General features: G+C 41.6%; 1 protein-coding gene across 1 annotated transcript in view; it reads right to left on the bottom strand.

Moving 5' to 3' along the window:
* The window catches only part of zgc:171482 (zinc finger protein), a 42,081-nt gene extending 19,061 nt beyond the window's left edge, over nucleotides 1–23,020 (bottom strand). Inside the window, exons 1-4 of the mRNA XM_026355867.1 lie at nucleotides 22,606–23,020; nucleotides 11,225–11,341; nucleotides 8,849–8,941; nucleotides 2,011–2,188 (exon numbers count right to left, since the gene is read on the bottom strand). Of these exons, the coding sequence (XP_026211652.1) occupies nucleotides 2,011–2,188; nucleotides 8,849–8,941; nucleotides 11,225–11,335 (382 nt within the window). The 5' untranslated portion in view covers nucleotides 11,336–11,341; nucleotides 22,606–23,020. The remainder of the gene's footprint in view (nucleotides 1–2,010; nucleotides 2,189–8,848; nucleotides 8,942–11,224; nucleotides 11,342–22,605) is intronic.
* Nucleotides 23,021–23,264: the final 244 nt, after the last annotated feature.

Genomic DNA, 23,264 nt, shown 5'->3' with positions numbered 1-23,264 from the left:
GTGTCTGTGTGCATGAATGAAGCTGCAGAATAGGCTGCTTGTGTGTGTGTGTGTGTGTGTGTGTGTGTGTGTGTGTGTGTAAGGTACAGTACGTGCACTGAAGAAATCATCTCTGGTCAAACTGTTTATTTGAACACACGGAGGGGGTGTTAGGTCCACAGCCAAAATGTGTGAGAAAGATTATAATGCCAGATGGCGTGTCCAAATGTGCCGCTTCGCCGTCTACAATGTGTCAATGACTCTAGAGTTATACCCACTATGACTGCACAGCTATAATAACGCTTTATATCACGTACAAAAGCCCACTCACACATGGTTTTTAGCCCTAATGAGTCACATCACTTCTTCCACAACAACCATCCGCTCACTGATAACAAAGAGAAGCATGCAGACATTGTTGACCAGTGGCCGTGAGCGCGAGGTGTGTTAGTTTGTGTGTGTGTGCCTGTGTCAACTTGACTCTAGCCCTGTGAGCTGATTGGCTGCTTATACCTTGATGTATCTTCAGGCTCTGTTCACATAGTTACTGTATCTATGGCTGTGTCTCTGCTTATCTCACCAAACACACCCACTCACAGTCCCTTCGCTTGTGTGCGTGCTTGTGTGCGCTTTCGCCACATTATCATCTCACTAAACGCTGTTACTTTTACTTTAATGTCATTTCACTTTTCTGCTATTAATATCAAAAAAACAAAGCTGTCTTAAAATCCCTGGTGTACATCCGTGTGTGCCCGAGCATGAGTGAAGCTCCTGAGCTCTGACAGCTCCGTGGAACAGCGCGAGCAGAGCATCAACAGGCACCGATCCTGTATTTTTTCTTCTCCGTCCCTTGTTTTCCCACCCTTTCTACTCTTCTCATCTCTGCACATTGAGGCAGAAGGAAGTGTTTCCACTGAGAGGGGCACAGGAAATTGTGTGGTTTGGAGTGTGAGGGAAGAGTCTCAGCTCTCCACCTCTCAAGGAATTCTCCAACACGCGTGACCCTTCATACTGTACGTTATTTCTGTATGTATGTACAGTAATGTCTCCTTGCTGTGCATTCCCTTGCATGCAAGGAGACATTACTGCACAGTGGCAATGTGTGTTTCTGATGATTGTGCTCATGTGTGTGTATCTGTGCCAGTATATCACGCTAGCCTGTCAGCTTGGCTGCGCTTCCGCTGTGGAGCGCTCATCTGAGAGTGATCATGAAGGCTACTTTTGACTTTAATCTCTCCTGAAATCCTCTTCTTCTCTCCTAGGTCACCCTTCATCTCTCTTGCACTTGTTATCTAGTGTCTTTTCCTCCAGGTCCCGCTGTCACAAAACCATGGAAACTTGTACAGAACGCCTGTTCAGAAGTGACACTTTCCCAAACTAGGCCAAAGTTTAGCAAAAGTCACTCAGGGGCTTGATTATAACACTTAATTTTGTAGCGATTGTGCGTTTATAGCTCTGCGAATTCTCACTTTGAATCCAATTTGAATCACATTATGTAAAGCTCCCCTGGAGAAGACTCACAAGCACTGACACTAAAAAAAAAAAAAGAAAAAGTAAATCCTAAACAATCATGAGCATGAAGAAAAAAAATCAATTTGTGGCTGTCTTGATTTGTGAAGGAGGTTTTTTTTGTATTAATCATAAGACCTTTATAAATTAAAGACTTTTCACCTTCAAAGTTTTACTTCTTGGGCCTCTGGCATGTTAGCACTTCTGCACCCGGTTTGGCTGAAGCGTGACTAAAGCTCCACTAAATCCACTTCAGATAAAAATATATGCTTTGAACTTATAATAGTTCTCAGTTCAGTGATACATGTCAAAAAATGGTTGTCTGGATTAGGTAGGTGTGTTTTATCCAGTTAATTATGCTGTGTGCAAACACAAAGATTGAAATCCAGTAGAGGTATTGATCAGCACGGGCTGCGAGAGTTGATCACCAAAGTCGCATGGGAAGTGTGCACGTTTGGATGTACCAGTTTTATCTGAGGCTAAATCAAAACAGGTAACAAGTCAAGTCAAAGTGTGAGGTACCTGTGTTTGTAGGGCTGGTTGTGGTTGTGGGTAAGTTGGGCGAATCCCCCAGCACCAGGCGGACTCTCTTAGCGTGGGTTTTACCCTGGTAGTGTGACTGGGCCACAATAGCGGAGGTGAAGAACATGTTACACAGTGTACAGCACTTGTTCCTGTCCACCTCTGTCTCTGCACAGTCCTACAGGGGGAGAGGAGGGAGAGATGATAAAAAAAAAAACAAAAAAAAAAAAAAACAGTGCTGGTAGTGGGGATGTGTTATGATATAAAAACGCATCACAGGGGAGGAGAGAGTAGGGCGAGTGAAAAGAGAAAGTGATTGGTGGAGGTGACGAAAGGAATGACTTTTAAAGAGAGACAGGGCGAGGTGAAGGTGAGAAAAGGAGACAAGCCAGCCAGGGGACGATGACAAATGGAAAGATGCACACTTTGCTCTCACCCTCTGGGCTTTATATCTTCCTCTCTCACATTCACACACACACAAAAGCAAAGAGGGCTGTTCAAATATTCATCTGTCTCCCTGGGCTGAGTCTGTGGCTTGGCCCTTTCACCACTGCTGGTTCATTGCTAATGATGAGGGGGAGTTGCTCCCCACGGGAGAGAGGGAACACAAACAAAAAGACCAACTGCCTGATTGACACACGTGTACAAACACACACAGTCACACGCAAATGATGCTGATACAGAAACACCGTTTTTTTTAAATGAATCATTTAGTCAATATTTCGCTTTACAACAATATAGGTTCAGAACTCTTCTTCACTTTCTATCGCTGCTTCATATTAAACCTTCACCTTCTCACTGTTCATTCAAGCTTTTCTTCTCTCTGCCCCTGACTCTTCTGAACTCTTTCCATTTCCTTCCTTCCTTCCTTCCTCTCTCTAGTCCTCCTGTCAAGTTGGGAAGGAGGAGAGAAACCTCAGTCTCAGTGAGAGAGACGACAATAATAGAGAAGTGTCTATGCCACCATGTCTGTGTGTGTGTGTGTGTCTCAAGTCAGCCCTGGTTAGCATCAGCGACAGCGGATGTGAGACTTAAGGACACCTTTACCTTCCAGGCTTAGCTTTGTCTCTCAGATGTCCCTCTCTTTCTCCTTCCCTCTTTCTCTCTCCCTCGCTCTCGTCTTGCCTTGCCTTCGCTCTCAGACCTTTCCCTCCCTCCCTGCTTTCTCCTTCCCCCTCTGGGCACCAGTCTCAGTGGCTCCGTGTGTTGTGAGATGAATCTGTATTGGCAGTGCCTTGCCACCCCCTCTCCTTCCTCCTCCTCTGCGGTCTCCTCTGCTTCCCCCGTGTTTGCCCATGCTGTGATCACGTTAAAGGCTCGCTCTGAACTGTCCCAGACCTCCAACCTTCATCTTCACTAGTTTCCATCTCCGCCTCAGTCACTACAAAATCATTTTATTGTGCTTTATTGGCACATGACACATTGCCTCCTGTTGCCAAAGGAGGAGAAAGAAAGTGTGTGCATATTTGTTTATGACCGAGTGTGTCTGCATGTAAAGTAAAAACAGCTGATCTATATTTATCCCATGATCTTTATGCATGATTGGAAGACACTGTTCTCTTCTCCTCTGCTCAGTAAAAAAGTTTTTCTCCTCTTTCACTCCGTTCCTCTTTCTTTTCCAGCTCCCTCATTACCATCTCTCCCTGTTCTGCAGCTCCAGCTAATGTGAACTTACTGCTTCTCCTCTCGTCTTCTTCACAATTCATCCCATTGTTCTTTCCCTCCACTTTCCTCTTCGCCTACTTTGTCTACTTCTTCCCTCCCATGGGCAATGGTGCTGATATCTTGTTTAGCCCAAATCTTGTTGTACTAGGAGGGAGAAAAATCAACTGCAGCAGCAAGCAAATGTCCCACAACTGTGTGAAGCTTTTGACTGAGGACAAAGGAGTTGAGAAGTTGCAGTGGTGTCACCTTTCGAAGCGCACGAAAAGCAAAAGACGAAGTCGACAGAGATGGGACTTAAACACAACGAGGCATCTGCTTAAAAGGAGATGATAGATGTTACACTAGGGATTTAGTAACAGTACGGGGAAAGTTCTAAACAGTCTCAAGTATGTGTGGGTGACTGACACATGAGTAATTGTCAGCTCATTACAGTTGTCACTCTCCCAAACCGCTTTAAACAACAAACAGCATCTCTGACTCACTGATTTTCCCCATCGTCTGTCTCCGCTGAAAGTCATCAGCCTTTCTGTTTCTTCATTTCTGATTTCTAGATTTTCTTTTCTCGCTACCTGTCGCACTCGCTGTTTCGTATGCGACCTAATTGTCGCGTCTGGTTGTGCCTGTGTGTGCCGCACGTATGCCTGACAGTGATATCTGTATCGCAGAATTATTTTGTGTTTGGGTGGCTTCATCCTGCTCATGCACCTAACAATAGATCCCTAATTAGCTGTGTTTATCTTCTTCTCCTTCTGTTTTGCTTTCTCTTTTCTCCTCCTTACTTCTCCCCCTGCTCTGTGTCTAGCCGCTGTGGGAAACATTGCTAAATATATACACGGAGGAGCGCTGGGAAACAGACGCTCTCATTTGGAGTTTGAAGAAGCACTGAAAGTGTAAATTGAAAGGAGAGACAGTGCAAATATAGCATTAGAGGAGAACCAAACACAAGGGAAAATAACATTTTGTTGTATGTTGCCCTTTGCACAGGTAGAAAAGTGCACAGCTTGAGATTTGGAAAGAAACAACAGGGAGGAGAATAGGGAAGATAAGAGCTCAAATCCCTTTGCTTTCATCTGGGAGCACCTTCATGACCTACTTTCACCATGTTTTTGTGTGACAATGACACAAATACACAATCTTCAAGGTAAGGGATCTTACACTATGTAGACGTGGACCCTTCACTCACATTTCAACCGCTGCTCCCGTTGGACTGCACCATGTCAATCAGTACAAGAACACAAGGGGCAAAAACACTAAGAGGATGTGCAGCGAAAGGATGCGCAAAACTTCCCCTGGGAGGAAAAAAAAAAAAAGATGTACGAACTGAAAGACGAAGAATTTCTGTCAGACTGAATGGCGAGAATTTCATTTCTCTGGAGAGCCTTTCATCTTAAATCAGTTTTCCAGCATTGTCAGATAATCCATGTTGCATCTCTGTGTGAAAGGTTATGAACAAAATGATAGCCGAGGCGCTCTCAGTGTGTTACAGTACGGCAGGTAAGGTGAGAGAGACTGTGTGTGTGTGCGCGTTCACATCTTCTGTTCGTGTCTATTCGGTGTCCCAAATGAGGTAAAAGCCAAAAGGGACTGAGTCACGTCTTATTCGCTCAGGGAGACAGATGGAGACGCAGGTGTGTGTATGTCTACAGTACGTGTGAGTGTGTTTATAAAACCCATGTGTCCTTGACAGTGTCTGCAGCATGGTGCATGTGTATTATCTTTTTACATTGCATTACATAGTTGTTGATAAAGCTACAGTGTGTAATATTTGATTAGAAATATAATCTTAATATGGAGAGGTGCTATCAGACGCTTCTGTTACTCAGACTCAGTGAACAGCGGTTATGCAGCAGTGCAGAGCGGTTCCTTTCTAAATCTTTATTCAAGACTTCCCTGTCTAACCATTCAGAGGCTGTTTCTGTATGTTGGACTGGCAGGTTTTATAACTTCTTATTTATTGTAATTTCATAAAACTAATAAGAAAAACGAGGGAGGGAGGGAGAGGGAGGACCATTTAATAGTAAAGTAGATTGATTTTAAATCTCAAGCTGTGACTAGTTTGAGTCCCAAAGGTTGCGTATTGTAGCTTTAGGAATTATAGTTTGGCTGTTTGAAAAACATAAAAGTAAATAGTGATACTTTCGCTGTGGCTGTTGGTATTTGTCATTTACTTTTGTGTATCCGAAAATGTACATTTGCCTAATTTTTATTGGACATAAGATTCAGATAAAGATTCAAATACTGTCATTAATCCCAGAGAGTAATGTTTTAAAGTCGACGCTATACTTTATCAGAGCTCCTCGTCAAATGAACAAATGGGTTTGTAAACCTAATTATGATATAAAAAGTCGTTGTCAAGTTGTCACATACCAACAAACATACAAGCTCATCTGTGAAACACAGTGAAGGTAGAGTCACGGCTTCTTCTGGGACAGGCTCAATAATTTTCATTGATGATACAACACATGATGGCAGAAGCAAAATAAACTTGGTAGTCTAAGGAAACCTTTAGCTAATTTAAAGAAAGATGCAACCAAACTGATTGATCCTATCCCCTCCACTCTCCTTCAAACAGCTGCATCCACACTAATCCCAGCTGTTACACAAATCATTAACACATCTCTCACAACAGGCACCTTTCCCCCCTCATTTAAGCAGGCCCAGATCACCCCACTCCTTAAGAAACCGATCCTTGACCTCTCTCTTCTAGAGAATTACAAACCTGTCTTTTCTATTCCTGGCCAAGATCCTTGAACGAGCTGTCTTCAACCAACTGACTGACTTCCTTTCTAGGAACGACCTCCTTAATGTCAACCAGTCCAGCTTTAAGAGTAGTTACTCCACAGAAATTGCACTCCTGAAGGTCGTGGAATCCCTGCGGGCTGCAAAAGCTGCGGCTCAATCTTCTGTCTTAATTCTCCTTGATCTATCTGCAACCTTTGACACAACCAGATCCTCCTTTCTGCACTTTTTGATTTGGGCATCACTGGGACCACTCTAGCATGGCTCAATTCCTACTTGTCTGGACAAACCTTCCAGGTATCTTGGCAGGGGCAGGTTTCTAACTCTCACTGCCTCTCCACTGGCATGCTGCACAGCTCAGTTCTTGGTCCTCTACTCATTTCCATTTATACTACATCCCCTAGATTCCATCATCCAGTCGCATGGCTTTTTTTTTTTTTAAATCATTGCTATGACAACACACAGCTCTTCCTGTAATTTTCACCGGATGACTCCACTGTCTCGCTACGGATCTCTGCATGCCTCACCAACATTGCTGCCTGGATGAGAGAAAGGTATCTTCAGCTCAACCTCTCCAAAACAGACAGAGAAATTATTGTCTTCCCTGTCAGACCTTCAATAAAACACAACGTCAGCATCAACATAGAGTTCACAGTGATTGTTCCCACTAAGTTTGCCAAACACCTGGGGGTGATTGTTGATGATTAACTGATCAGCACATCTTCTCTGTCTCAAGTGCATGCAGGTTTGCCCTTTTTAGTGCCAGAAAGATCAGACCTTTCCTTTTGGACAATACAACACAACTCCTTCTGCAGGCTCCGGTCATTGCATACTACTTGCCTACTGCAATGTCTAACTGACAGGGTTACCAGCATGCACCATCAAACCCCTCCAGATGATCCAAAATGCAGCAGCACATCTCATTTTTAATCAGCCAAAAAGGACACACGTTACACCAGTTTTTCAGATCCCCGTACTGGCTTTTTGTACCTGTCCACATCAGGTTCAAAGCCCTGACCTGAACTCCCTCATCCTGGTCAGCAGTCCCTATCGCTCACTGCACTCTGCAAGTGAACGATGTCTTGTGGTCCCCTCACACTACCTCAAAAGATCCCAGGGAAAACATTTTAGCTCTGTGGTGTATTTATATATATGTAATGTACTTATACCCAATGAAACTGAAACAGTTCTTTACTTTTTACTTAAAAGTTCGTCTCCTTGGCCTAGTTATTTGCTTGCTTTGTACCTCACTTGTAAGTCGCTTTGGATATAGCAAAAATAAAGGACCTGGCCCCACCTTTCCAATACTTTTGAAGGGGAGTGTAACTCCTATCGCACTGAGTTGTTATGGCTCCTTATTTTGAAACTGTTAACTAAGACTTGTCTTTATACTGTACTTACAGCCTTGCTGCATTTAATTTTAGAAAATTACTTGAATCTGTTTCCTTTGAAGATGTTTGCACTCAATGTCAGGATTTAACACTTTGCATTGCTAATTCATCAACCTGCAATCATTAATATTAGAGACCTTTTTTCAACATTTAAATTCAGTTTTTTTAATTTGTTGTTGGTGGATGATTGGCCCTGTACTATGGCCCAAGGTCTTGCCTGTGGCTTTGCACAGGTTTTGGAGATGCTCCACCGCTTCCTTCTCTCCTCTCTTCTCTCTATCTAGCACAGCTAGTATGTCAGTTACTTTGATAGGCTTTATTTTTTACACCAGCTGTGTCCTCAAAGTGTGTACGCTATGTGTTTTGTGTGTTTATATGTGCATTAAGCCACATGGGACTTACAGAGTTCTGCTAGATAAATGGGGCACACAGTGTACCTCCCTCCTCACAATAGTCTGTTATAGCATGCTTATATTGCTTTTCAGAGGCACATACACAAAACCAATCAACCCAGTCAGAATTTATGGCAAAATAGCGATAATGCTTAATGTCAAGACAATTCACTGTAGAACAGTGCCCTAGAAATAGACACACACACACACACACACACACACACACACACAGACAGACACACAACCGTTAGTAATACACTGACCTCCCCAGCCATGGCCTGCAGTAGTCAGATACAGAGCTGCTTGGCGGCATCTGCCTCCATTAAATGTTACCAGAAAGACCACAGCTAAGGCATAAGCTCTCTTGGGAGAATTATAGCAAACAACAGATCAAACACATTTTCCCATGGCTGCAATGACCAAGCCTGAGAGCAAACAGGCCGAGTAACGTATTAGACTGAAGCAAGTGATCTCAGGTTTTTTTTATCATCTACACGCATGAATAAATTCTACACATTTCAGCAACCGATAATTGTCCTTCCACAAACATTTTCAGCAACAGTTTGCAGAAAATCTTGCTGCAAAACAGTGATGAAAAATCGAATTCATACTTTCAACACAGACACAGAAACACACTGAGTGAGAGCATACTGGGTTATCTGGCCTCAGTCTCTTGGAAGGTGGTCCTCCATCTTCAGGGTGCAGCATGTAGAACAGACGTACCTTGTTGGCATGTTTCTTACTCTGCGAAAGAGAGAGAGAGACAGAAAGAGAGTGTGTCAGACAGTGAACTGAGTTTTGTTTCATTAAGTGAGCCAAGTGGGAAAAAAAATCAATGACCGTCACTCTACCTTGGCAACTCCCTCAGAGCTTTTATCTCTGTTCCAGCTGACGATGCTAGCAGACATTTTGCCCACGGCTAGGTGACTAATGGCCTGGGCCAGCCTCAGCTTTCTGGGAGCCCTGAGTAAGTAGTTGAGTATGGGGGGGGGTGGTGATGGGAGAATTGAAAACTCTTTCTTTCACCTGCGTGCTGGCAAAGTAAACTGATATAGGAAGTGAGGGAATAATTTGGAGGCTTTAACCACAAATAATATTTGATTGATATCAATGCATTTGCAAAAAAAAAAAAAAAAGAAAAAAGAAAAGTAGCATTTTGCATTTTCACCTGTGCACGTTCACCTGTATCAGAGAGCTTCACACTATAAAGACTTCACGGAATAATATGCAGAAATACAGTGCGTATATGAAAGGACAGTGTTCATGAAGTCAACTGCCACGTTCATGCAGGGTAAAGATTAATGCATGTGTATGTGTTTAGACAAGTCTGTGTATTTATGTACTAGGTTGACACAGCTATCTTGCTCCATACATATTGTACTGGTAAGAGCTGACCTTCACACCTTTCTATTATATACCATCTATTATTATCTATAAATTCCACTGCAAGAGCAATTTTTCAGTCGTGAGTGCTGACACTATCATAGAGATAGTGTCTATGCTGCCAGATATGCATTCAAATACTGTACATTGCTGAAAAACAGAGACTGTCATCACGAAATGTGAAACTCTAATTGATTACAGATAGACGTAATTAAAGTAGAATGAGAGTGTGCAGTGTTCCAGCGAGGGAATCACTTTACACTTTAAACACATATGATTTTTGAATGACATTTTGTAGGTGAACATTTGTTTCATAGTTGAAGAGCATACAAAGAAAAGAGGTGGGAGACTCTGACAAGACACTGTACTTGCTGCTCCATTGCTTAGATTGGTTCGTCTGCCCCCAGGACAAGAAAGCCCCCCCCCCCCTTACCTCACATGCCTCCTCACTCATCAGACAACTTTGATGCATTTTGTCAGTGCTTGTGTGTGTGTGTCTCTCCATGCTTGTCTTTATACTCGTATATGTCATGTAAGTGGTGGCTCTGGGATATGGGCTAAAAGTGGGACCTCGTATCACCATGGTAACCTTGCACTGACCCTCAGTGCTCACCCCTCTCTAATGGGCAATGCATGTTTCCCTGTCTCCTTTTTTTCCAGTTTTTTGAGTGTCAGGTCAAGTTGGAGAAGACAGACTGGACAGAGGATAACTATTAAAACATGCCTGCCACGTGATCTGTGTGTGTTTATGTACAAATGCAAAATGCATCTTTCATAATTTCACTACTACAATGTCAAGACATTGAGATTTGATTCTCTATGAGAATTTTCTTTGCTGCTTATCTGATTCCTGATTGGTCTGACCTTCTGACTCATCTGCCAAATTGCAATGGCTATTTTGGTATTTTTGACAACTACCAAAAAAACTTTGGACTGAAGCGGAAACTATCCTAATTTGCTTCTCGCTCAGGAAAACCATGACTACTGTGAATGTGTAAACCTAAAATAAAAGTCTATTTAATTGTATCTGTGGCCTCCAAAAGCTCTGTGTGTTTCATCAGACTCGGGTTGAAAGACTAGTTACTGTCAAGTGTATTTGGTTTGTACGGTAAACGCTCAAACCCATGCTCGCTGTTGTCCTTGCTTAATTCCTTCTAGATAAGTGCCTTGTCCTCATTAGTTTGCTTGTTAATCCCGACTGCGTCTTGTAATCAAGGGCAGCCTCAATGCAGTTCATGAACACAAGTGCACATGCGCTATGTGTCTGTGCACACACATACACACAGACTTCCTAGTTAAATAATGCACAGTGCTGATTATTTAATGGCCATTCATTAAATTACTCTTAGGGAATTTGCTGAGAGGTAGACTACATTAAAACAAATGTGCGTGTGTTTGTGTGCCAGTGATTAACATTAACGTGCTGCATTAAGTCTATGTATAATGGATGAACACTGTTTTGAATGGCACAAGCACAAATCCGTACAAATGAGGATGATGCAAAGTGCAGAGTGCAGAAATCTGTATGTCAAAGGAATCATGTATTATTATTATTATTTAGTTTCTTCTTTTGTTCTTCTACTCATATTGTGATAAGGAAAAGAAAAGAAGAAAATCTTCCAAACTGAACAGAGATGTACTCACCTCATAGTGAGCGGTGCGTTGGGACTCGGAGATGAGCTGGGCATTGCAGATGTTACAATAGCTCTCAGTAAACAAGCCTCCATCCACGACGCCCGCAGACTTCATCTTCATCTGAGACTACACAAACACATAACCGCCCAAACATACGTAAATATGAATATGATTAAAATACAGACTGGGATAAAATGTCAGTGAACCTTACAGTGGGTGTTAGAGGTGCATGAGCATGCATGTGTCTCATCTTGATTTAGAAATAGCTTCCTTCAGAATGACAAATTCATCATGACAGTTCAGTCCAAAATATGTTGATCCTCTTTGTCAGTACATCTTCTCTTGAATGATTTTTTTCTACAGTCTTGGAAACAATGGCCTGAGGCTCTGACTTGAGTGCATGCATTTTATTTGGCAGTAAACTTCTATTCAACATTAAAAAATAATCATGTGAATCAAACAGACAGAACATGCAGCTATTTTAAAATGAATATACAGATGCAATGATTTTGCATAAATTGGTCGGAATGCGAAGTCACATTTGATGAGGATGTGAAATGGGTTGTCAGAAATATCAGCAAACACACAGAAGTTCTTCACAGAAGTGGGCGTCCAGCCAACACCGCTCCAAGGGCACAACACAGAATGCTCAATCAGGCGAAAAAGAACCGTAGAATAACAGCTACAGATTTGGAGGATTCATTGGAGCTGGTTAACGCCTCTGTTCATCAGTCAGTCATATGTAACACATGATATCTATGGCAGGACACCACAGAGGAAGCCATTGCTCTCCAAAAAAGGATTGTAGATCACCTTAACACTATTGGGAAAATCACCTTGTGGACAGATGAAATGACAGTAGAACAGTCTGGGAAGAACACACAACACCACACCGTAGAACAGCGTAGAAAGGGAACTGCGTACCAACATGAAAACTTTGTCCTAACAGTGAAATATGATGGGGGGCCCATCAGGATTTGGGGCTGCTTCGCTGTCTCAGGCCTGCTAGACATCAAGAAGGGGAAAATCAATTCCCAACTCTATCAAAGTCTATCCTACAGGTTAATCCACCTTTTGGATTAACCTGAACCCAGACCTGAACCCCATATAGATGCTGTGGAATGACAATAAGGGAGCTATTCACACCACATATCCTAAAAGTATGAAATTAAAAATAGTTCACTTACTCTTGCAACTGTAAATACATTTCCATTACAAATAAATAATATTATTAGAAGCATAAAATGTGTAATACACATGTAGACTTGACCATTTTAAGGTGTTACATTACTGGTATAAGCTAAATTACGTTAATGTGGCTGGTCAAGGAAGTCCTAATCTTAATTTACTTTGACTTTCAGGTTTGCCAGCCTACATTAATACATTTTAACTTGCTGATAAACCCCTTAACACTTTACATAAACTAGGGATTTCTTATCACTGGTATCAATTTATAATGTAATGTGCTGTAAAGCAAACAGTATAGCCAAGAGCAACTGTGTTGAGGATTACAGCCTCTGAAGTAAACTCTTAAAAGGTCTCCAGCAAAACTCCCTGGAGAGAAATAGTGTGTTAAAACCTCAGTGCTGGGATTACTCAACCAGTAAAACCATAGAGATCTTAGCATCCCAGTGGGTGCCATGGCTCTGGGTTCTTAACAACCTGGCAGCAGTGTTTTCTTTCAGTTTTATACAGTGTACCATAATAGAAAATGGTTTAATGACGTGCTCTGGGGTCTTGTGTTCAATTTTCTCTTCTCTTCATTATGTGTGCCCTGTAGGCGCTGTGCTGACAGCGCTAGGGGTGAGTAAGGGGTCTGTAGGGAGAGGTCCAGGAACATCAACCATTAAACTGGATGAGCGACTTGCCCAAGGGAAGGGTGCTTGCAGGGACAGAGTGTTTCATTGCCCAAGATGCATGGATGCTGCAGAGGTCAGCCCCAGTAGCTTTGAAGAAATAGGACCTTTTATCCAGCATGTTATCACGAGAATCGCAAGGGTAGTAGGGAGATCAGACAGAATCTACTGCATGTGTCATCGGGGATAACTAGGGACAGGAATTCGTTTTTTTAATCTAAAGTGTAGTGTGTAATTACCTTTGTCCAATACACTTGCTCAACACATTACACGCATACCCACACACACATGCACACACACACACACACACGTGCACCTTTACACAATACTGCTATTTTGGCCGTTCATCTTATCTGTTGAGTGCACTCTGGACCTTCCACTTAACAACAGGCATGCTGCAGAGTTATGAGATGAAAACAGTATCATAAGTAGAAACACTGAAACTAGGAGCTGAAAAAAGAGTTAAAATATGGTTTTAAAACTGAAAAATATTCAATATTTCAAACATTTGAAAATGTTGAATATATAATATGAATCTATATCTTCAATATGTTGAAATGTGATTTGCAAACATTTGACTGTGTGTCTGTGAGAAGAGAGTCAGAAGTCCTGTTTTCCCCCTTTCAACATGCATTTTCAAAAATTCAGCTCCTAGTTTCAGTGTTTTTACTTATGATACTGTTTCATCTCATATACAGCTACCTCCTCCATTATTTCATTGAACCTACATGTACCGTACAACCTTTGCACATGAAAATTAAATTACCATGGAAATACATTCAATTTAGAGCCACAGACTTTAACATCCTATTTATCGCACAGACACATTGTTACCACCAATATAAAAACTGTTCTTTAAGATATGATATTTTGAACTAACATTAAATTTGCTTCCTCCCAGAATTCTGCGGCAAGAAAAAATACCTTGTGCTGTCTGGTGGCCTGAACGTCAGCCATGCAGTCTATCTTTTAATCTTCAGACTAATTAAAAGTGATTGTAATGGCAGAAATATCCTTATCTTCCTAATATCTCTATTACCTCTGATTATTACATGCAAGATGGGAAATGTAGACTAATTAATAGAGGCAATCTGTTGGTGAGATTAATGGAATAGCCAACGGAGCGCAAAGATGCAGCGACAGATAACGGGGAAAAGATTAAAGAGGGAGGGAGAGAGGAAAAAATAAAGGATGATGAGGGGAAAATTAGGTTTATGTTCCACCATCACACCAGAACAGTTGTTCAGTGGACTTTTACTGTATGTACTGCACAAGAATTAAATCCATTTACTTTAGAAAGGTAGTAGGTATGTATGTTTGTATTTTATTCTATTATTATCACAGAAGTTGGGATGCACACAGAAATAACCAAAAACAGTGTAATCAATGATGATGGAAATGTGTAAATCATAAAGAGAGTTTATACTGTGTATCATATAAATGGGGGGTGAAAGCACAACCTGCTCATACGTATAAAGTCCCTGAAAACCCTGAAAGGTGATATGTGTAAGCAGCTGATTCAGTGGAAGGATGTTTACGGTGTCTTAACAAACAGATTTATGTTTTTTCTACAACATACAATTGTTTGTTTTTCTGAAATTTGCTTATTGCTCATCCTGACAAATACATCCATGTATGATGGTGATGTTCTGAGTATATACAGAGTAAAATACATAAAATATCCAGCAGATAACGTGAGGACAGAGACGAATATTATAGCTGAGAGTAAAAATGAAAAACTCTGACACAGAATCTCACAAACTAAACGAGTCCTAGCAAAGGCATGAAAGCCTGAGGCGTCTTAAGAGAGAATGAACCTTAAGGGGATTCTCTTTTAAGACTCCATCAAGTATTTAACATAGCGGTGAACTCTGAGCCCCCCCTGCATCCTCAGCCTCTGGTCCCCATTCATTAAAATGCTGCCATTGAATTGGACGTGACTTTTTGTTCTTTTCTTATAAATGCAGCCACTTATACCCTTTTCTGTTGCCTGGCCTTAGAATATTAATTACTTTGCAATCTTACTTGGAACTAGATATAGCGCACTAAATGAGAGCCCTATTGTAGCGGCAGAAACGGTATATAGTGTTATGTTTTACCTCAGTGAGCAGCTTCAGAGACTTTTATTACAAATGTGTTTTCTGTTCTTTTACAGCCTGAAAACTCACCTTTACTGGTAAAGTGTATAATGTGAATGAACAAGTGAGGGCACGAGAGAGACTGGGAGGCTGTAGGATAAGGAGAGAGTGGGGAAAGCAGGTTGTTGGAGTGGCAGGGCCTCTTAAGTTCCCGCCTTCCATTCCTTTTGCCTCAGTCTATCTATTTCTGCTCCATCGGGAGGCGTTAGCGCTATAAAATGAACTTTTTGTTCCTCCTTTCCTCTTTCTCTGTTTCTATTTTATTTCGTTTGGAATAAAGTGCTGCTCTGATTTATTAAATTCTTCATACAGACAATGAAATACTGACATCAGTGAGCCAATGACCTGTCTAATGAGTCACTAGTGGGAATAACAAGAGAGAAGGTTGCGGGGTTAATAATATAGAGCCCATAGAACCTATAGAAATCACAAAGGGGCTCTACTGTGGCACTTTGATGCTTCATATTAAATTTTTTTTTCTAGTTTCACTCCCGGTAATGTAATCTTTTGGAAGCCCCCCACCCCCGCATACGCTCCAAGATTAACAATCCTTCTCTTTGTACAGTAGCAATCAAAGGTACTAGACTGAGGGAATATAGTCTTCAAAGGAGCCAGAGCCAGTGTCTGAATCCAAATTCACATTCATTGTGTTTGCACTGCTTGCTTTTGTACTGTTATTGCTAAACACTGCAGGCTCCAATACACAGACAAACTCAAATACAGCCACGGTACAAACACAGAAGTCTCACTATAGAATGTGAAACTGAGAGCTGAAAGCTGAACATCCAAAATGTGAAACAAATATATGGCTAGGGTTCATGTCCGTTCCCTGTTGTTCATTTCAACACAGTAAGAGTAAGAGAGTGAATTACCCAGGAAGAGAAAGACTCAGGGTACAGAAAAATATACTTAGTGCTAAGGTCAGGTCACACACTCCTCCCCTTAGGGCAGTGTGCGTTTCTATGTATTTATTAAATTTCCTCTTTCTTTGTTTATTGCTGTTGTGCCCCGAAATTCATTTTGGACTTTTTACCTCTCATTCAGAGTTATGTAGGGAAAACAGACGCACAGAGTCACACTCTGCTTCTCATTTCTCTGCCTCCCTTTCTCCCTCACTTCCACCTACTTTTTCTTCCCAGTGGTGGAAATATGGCCTTGAGGGCAGGGATTACTCATGAGCGATGGTGTAGACTAGACTTATCTGCTCTTGGGGAAGAAGAGCAGATAAGCTACATGAATATGCACATTAATACTGGATAAAAAAATGCTACTTGAAGTTAGACACACTCATATATAGGGGATACTTTTTGAAGTTGTAATATTTGAGATGGGTGTATATACTGTATTATTCTCTGCCCTCCCTTACAAAATGTCATATGTCATTCACATATTGTCTCTGGACAGTGATTGCAGGGACACATTTCAGAGTGCTCTCTGAAATATGTTTTTCTTGCACAGAGCATCAAAACTACAAGCAGCAAATGAGAGACTGCATGAAAAAAGTAACTGCAGAACTAATAACTTTCTCACGAGCTTCAGCTGTGCTAATCAGCAAGTGGCATCATGCTATCACATTAAAGAAGACCATACTGTTTACCTGCGTTTTAGCAATGCCTTTGTGAGCATGTTAACATGTTGATGTCCTTACCTAAATACAATCTCAAAGATTTGGTAACATGGTTATGGTTCAGTAACTGACTAAATGATTAGTGTCTGAGTAGCTTATCACCGTAGTTAAACAAAGATTTTGATCTAAATTATTTAAATACACCCTGTTTTGTTCCTTCTTATTTATGAGAAATGCCGCTGTAAAATAAAACAGCACAGTTTAAAATTTATTATAGATGAAATTGAAGCAAGTTAAATTTCTTTTTAGTTCTGTGCTGAGATTCTGCAGTCCAAAAAGACACTAAATGTCCTTCAGGCAATAAATGAGATTGAACAAGAAGTCCCCACTGGAGCTCTCTCAGTTTGTAAGGCAAACAATCTATTAGTCACCTCTATTTTTCTCATTTATTTAGACTTTATAACTCGTCTGCCTTATACGACCTTTTTATTCGCGAGGGTAGCGGCATCTCTGAAAATGTCTCTCTGGGCCATTAGTTGTTAATGGTATTAATAGCAAATCTGCTGCTTTAGGCCACAATATGGATTCATTAGAGGGTGAATAAAGACTATTATACTGGGCAAAGTTAAGTTTTCCCAGTTTAACCGAGCACATCTCTGCCTCCCTGTGTCGATCCGAATGCGTGCATGTTTTCAGTAACAGACTCTTAGGCATACTGGGTTAATGGGGGGAAACAAAAGGCAGCCTGAAGTTTGAAATGGGGGTTGTTATGTTACTGTAACATATGGGGAATGTTATGCTGGTTGGCAACAAACCCACTGGGGTCTGTCTGTTCGATTAACAACTAATTGCATCGCCTTTAAACTCTGGCACATTTTATCCAAGTTTGCTGTTTAGGGTAACTTTGCTGGCAATGTTTTCATCTTCATATTTTCTCCTTTAAGCTGTTAGGCAATTATAGACTAAACACTAAGTGCCAAGTGTTTTAGACCTGATACTGCAGCGGTCCCAAAGCATAGTGTTAAGAAGTGATGTGATCAAATCAAAGTGACTGTACACATGACAAAGTCACAAAGTGCACATGCACATTCTCAGGGCTTTGGTTGTTTGGCTACCCTTTTTGGCAGGCAGGTATTTTTCTTAGCCCAAGCGAATACTCACTTATACTGTATTTCCAAGTGCAATATGTAATATGCCAGAGAGCATGAACGTATACACAAAAGAAATGCATTATGTAAACGACACTTGTATCTGTAAAACATACAAATCAGAAATTCAACAGATATTGGAAAAGAAGAAAAAAAGTGTAAAACAAATCAGGCATAAAATAGAAAGAGATAGAGAGGAACAACTAAAGTGACAAACCCAACAATGCTTCTTTCGCTAAAATCTCTCGATTCTCTCGCTCTCTGTGTCTCGTTATTGAACTGCTATGACTGCAGGTAATTAGCAATATAACAAGTTCCTCTTACTAATTAGGAAAATAGCTGCTTGTTCTGTGCTGCAAATGATTCGACCAATACAAATATCATATGGTAAAATTATGGCAGATCTGCTGGTTTATAAATAGTCAGTACAATGTCTTTGAAAATTGATGATGTATTTTGGTCCTAAGGGACATGTACACAAATATTCTTGGAGGATCAACTGTCAATCATTGTGTTCCTGTTTTCTATACTGTACTGTAAGTGTCTGTCAGTGAGTTTGGATGTTAGCTTGAGTAAATGATAGCTGCCATGCCTGCAGGGATCCCCACAGAAAGCCAGAGGGTAAAACACTGTTTATTAATACACCTTTGTATGAGATGTGAGCATGTGTGTGAGTGTAAAATTTTCTCGCAGTGTTTTCATATAAGCTAACTAACACATGCTTGATTTCATGGTCAGCTGCACAACCGGCCGTGTAACTATGCTGGAATAGTTACTCAGGTCAAGGTCAGTGTTAATGTAAAACAACATTAGTAGTGATTGTGGTTATTTTCAGGCTGGTCTGGCTTGGATTGCCATTATGATGATTGATTGTGCCCAACTCTTATGCTGTGGGGATTATTGTTTATTCAGTTTGGCAGTAGAGCTGGCCCCTAAGACACTGTGAGTGTTATTACATTGAAATAATTGATTTTGGCTTGTGGGTTCAACTGTTTGAGCTTGCTTGGACCTTGACTGCGTGTTGGAGAACAGGGCCTCTAACAGACTGAAACTACAAAAACAAGAAAACAATCAATGGCACTGGTCGTGGCATTCAACCGTCAAATAACAAACAGCGGAAATAAAGTCAATATCCAAATGAAAACATGAAGACGAAGAAAAACTTGTTCAATTTTGAACTATTTTGGATGAGATTATTTTAAATTAAAATAAGTCAAATTTTAAAACATCAGATGGGCAGAATAAATATGAAAATTAAACAACTCATAGCAAAACCACAGACCCACACGCCACCCTATAAACTACTGTTTCAGTTATGCGAAGTCTGCTTCCTTTGCCATTTGATTCACAGAATATAATGTAACAGGAAGGATTTGATAAGGGATTTGAAGATGAAAAGGGTAGTGTTTGTTTATTTTCTCCTCCAGAATTATTTTCCCAGAAAAGCAAAAAGAGGCCAGACGCCTTTACACATACTGCAAAGATACACATACACATGCACATACACATACACATGCACACACTACTCCCAGCTACAAAAACAGCATGCAGGGATACAGACATTATACGGTGCTGGCAAGTTATGACCAAACAGACATGCACACAAAAGAATACACTATTGATATGTATGAGCCGAGGCCCCATGCTGCGATAGTGCACCGCACACGTGCAAACACAGTAGTATGGACTAAATAGGGCATGACCTTGCACCACCTAGCCTAAATAAATAGGAAGCTGCATTAACTTGCGTCTCTTCTTCATCTGTTCCTCCCTGTGTGTTTGCCAGAATTCCTGTGAATTCTTAAGACTTATTTAGATGAATTCAAAGATTCAGCGGAATGAATTCTCCATCTGATGATCATATTTTCCTTTTGTCATTCACTAATGCGCCCACAGCACACACAATACCACTCTCTCTTTCTCTCATTCTCTCCCTATCTGGCAGCAGGCCGGTTTCCGATGATGGAGCAAAAGAAAATTGATTTCTAAAGAGCTCTTTCTGCCATGCCCAGATATGAAATGTGTTACCAGTTATTAGTCTAACACTGATATTAACATAACACGACAACCGTGTCGAGATGTATATTAAAGATGTCTGTCTTGTTCCCTCTGAGAGATACATGAAATAATCTAAAAATGATAAGCTGCCACTTGTTCAAAGCATGCCAAATCGTTATCAATACTGAACAATTGTGATGACATCTGCTTTGTTTGAGAGGAAAAGATGCACAAAAAGCTCTTTGCACTGTGTTGATGCTGCTTCCAGACAGACAGGTTCAATATCTTCATCGTGTAGACAGGCACAGCGGGCAGTTCCATATGAGTTATTATGCAGCTATTAACGAATGTACACCAGAAAGGTCACACGGCCTGCACGCTGATGTACACGGACACACATGTTAGCACAGATGCAACCGTGCAAAGACTCGCAAGCACACAGAAAGATCAGAGCATATGATGTGTGAGAAGAAGATATTTGAAGGAGATATGCTGCCTGTTGCTATGGAGCACTCCAGGAGGAAAACATACACACACACACACACACACACACACACACACACACAGTCGCACACTCATGAAACAGAAATGTGCACACACGCTGTACTGTATACGCACCCACTCAATCAATCCTCGTCCTATTTAAAAAAGAAAGAAATAAAAGCAGAAGAAGCAGAAGTCACTTTTCAAAAGCAACACTGCCCCAGTTATTGCCCTCGGTGTTTGTGTGCTTCTTTGTGCATGCAAGCGTGGATATGCTTTATTGTCTGTATAGGAAGAGAGAGCAGGCACTTTTCAAGAAGAACTTCTCCGTTTATTCTCTCCGGACTGGGCAAATTATGTCAGTCGGTTAATCAGATTCTCCCCTAGATGTGGTTCTGCACCTCAGGAGAGACAGACACAGAAAGAGGGAGAATCAAATAGTCATCTAGACTGAACTCGTAGCTGGCAAGAGCTGCTGTACATTGCACATGTTCCACATTATGAAGCCGCTAATTAACTTGCTATATTTTTTCATTGATGCTCTGGTTAAATTCTTCAGTATCGGCTCTAAAGTTATCATGTTACCTTTACTGTGACCTCATAGCACGTTTCATCTGATGTCAGATATTCCAAGAAGCTCAAGGTGACGTCCTCAGATAGACTTCAAAGCCCAAATATATCCAGATTCACTGAGAACTAAGCAAATCCTCATGGTTGAGCAGCTTGAATAATGGTGCATGTGGCATGTATGCTTGTCAAGTGGCTTGTGATTAATCAGTTGTCAAAATACCTCCCAATAACATTTCTGTCTGCTGACTAATCCTTTCAGCTGTTATTCATGGCTGTTGTTTGGTTAGAGCTTTTTAAATAAGTCATCTTGACCTCTGGGAATCTTCGATGGTCAGTTTAAATAATCACTAATAACTTGTTGTTTGTTGACCAAACATTTCGTCGTTACTTTTCTATGAAACTCAACATTTCGTGCAGCTCTAATGTGGTGCACAAGGTGCATCTGTGTCTTTTCCTCTTCATTCTGCTGCCCCGTCTGCTGCAGTGACCTGAAGTACAGTACGAGTCTGTGCAGGCAGAATCGATCAGAGCCCACGACTGATGATCTCTCACGGTGACTTCTGATCAATAGCTGTATGTAAACAGAGGATGAAGTCTCAGCTCAGTCCTGGCAGTTGTGCTACATGTTCAAAAACCGGCCGCGTGCAACTCGGTGAAAATAAAAAGGCAGAGTACAGACTGCTGAGAGGGCAGCTTTGAGTTAATAAAAATCATTTTCTGATGGCTGAGTGTGACAACGTTAATTTAATTATTTTGCTTCCTGACACTTTGTTACAGTGAAGTGTCTGAAAGAGGGATATTTGGGTCAGCCGTGGCGACTGGCAGGCGAGTGCTGTGAAAAGGCCATAAGCTGGTTTCATCCGGCCAAAGATGCCCAGTATGAGGCTGACTGGACCAAAAGTGGCAGATACGTGTAATGAGAGGGCTCTCGATGAGCTGAAACCCGAAGCAGGCAAGTATCAGAGCTACAACACTGCATATCTGCCTTGTGTCTCTTTACATTTTCCAGCTTGGATTTTTAATGCTGACAAAAACCTCATGAGGAAAATCTCTGCATTTTATTCCAACTACAGTGAGTTGCCAACTTTCTCGAAATTCACAAAGCACGGCTCCACATCTAAAATAGTTGCTACAGTCAATTCTTGAATGACAAATTATGAACCATTCTCTCACTTCATGTCTTCTCTTCGTGTCATCGCAAGTTGAAAAGCACACACACATCTGTGGGTCTCACTTTGGATGCTGCGGAACTATATTGTGCTCTTTAGCCACATGTCTGTCACTCTGACTGTGTCGTTGTCAGCATCCTGAGACAAATCTACAAATGCATGTCTCATTAGTTCTACAGAAACTGCCTCAAAACGATATAATAAGAAAACTTCCAGCACAGGAGATGCCAAAGGGGAAATGCTCCAGGTAAAGAAATGCCTCAAAGTTTGCAGAGGCTACTACAAACCGACGCGCACCATCCCTGCAGGGTTTCCATATAAACACTGAGAGTTGCTCATCTAACGGAACGAAAAGATGAAGTCAGACATCGAGGTCGATCCAGTTAATAACTCATCTGTTGTTGAATCCACGGTCAGTATCCCCCCCCCCCCCCCTCCTCACCTCGGGGTGCATCACTCACCTTGCGCGCAGGCAGCGGCTCCTCTCCACGAAACCGACAACCATCCGCCAACCGCCGGTCTTTTTAATCCTCTTTAACACCTGTGTTGTAAAAATCCGTCCAAACTTAAAGGGAGTCTTGCCTCCTGATCTGTGCTTATGTCTCGTTTGGATCCGCGCTGCCCCCCTCCACAAGAAGAAGAAGAAGAAGAAGAAATGCTAATGAGAATAAAGAAAAGTCCCCGGCGCTGCTCTCCGTCGTGATGCGTGTGTCCTCCAGCGGCTCCTCTCTGCTCCGTGGTACCGAGGAGGTGAGAAGGAAACAGAGCCTCTGTTGATCTCATCCACAACTACTCCGACCGAAAAAAAAGCGCCACGGAGGCAAAACAACAACAAAGTCAGCTGTCCCGGTGCGAGGGAGGCGAGAGGAGAGCAAGAAGAAAGTGTAAACAGCCTGCACCGGGATGAATGAAAGACAGACATGAAGTGCTCTCAGCTCATAGTGTGTGTGTCTGTGTGTGTGTGTGTGTGTGTGGGATAGTGTGCACTGAATGCTCGATTTGCAGAGTGAGTGAGTGAGTGAGTGAGTGAGGGCACTGGTCGAGTGAGTAGGTTTTTTCACACAGATCACCCACATGTACATGCAGCCTCACATAAATATGAACAGAAAGCCCTGCTAAG

Source organism: Anabas testudineus, chromosome 15 (genome assembly GCF_900324465.2).
Source record: "Anabas testudineus chromosome 15, fAnaTes1.2, whole genome shotgun sequence".
In the NCBI taxonomy this organism is placed as follows: domain Eukaryota; kingdom Metazoa; phylum Chordata; class Actinopteri; order Anabantiformes; family Anabantidae; genus Anabas; species Anabas testudineus.
The sequence above is the reverse complement of the archived record's forward strand: the minus strand, read 5'-3'. Positions and strand labels throughout refer to the sequence as shown.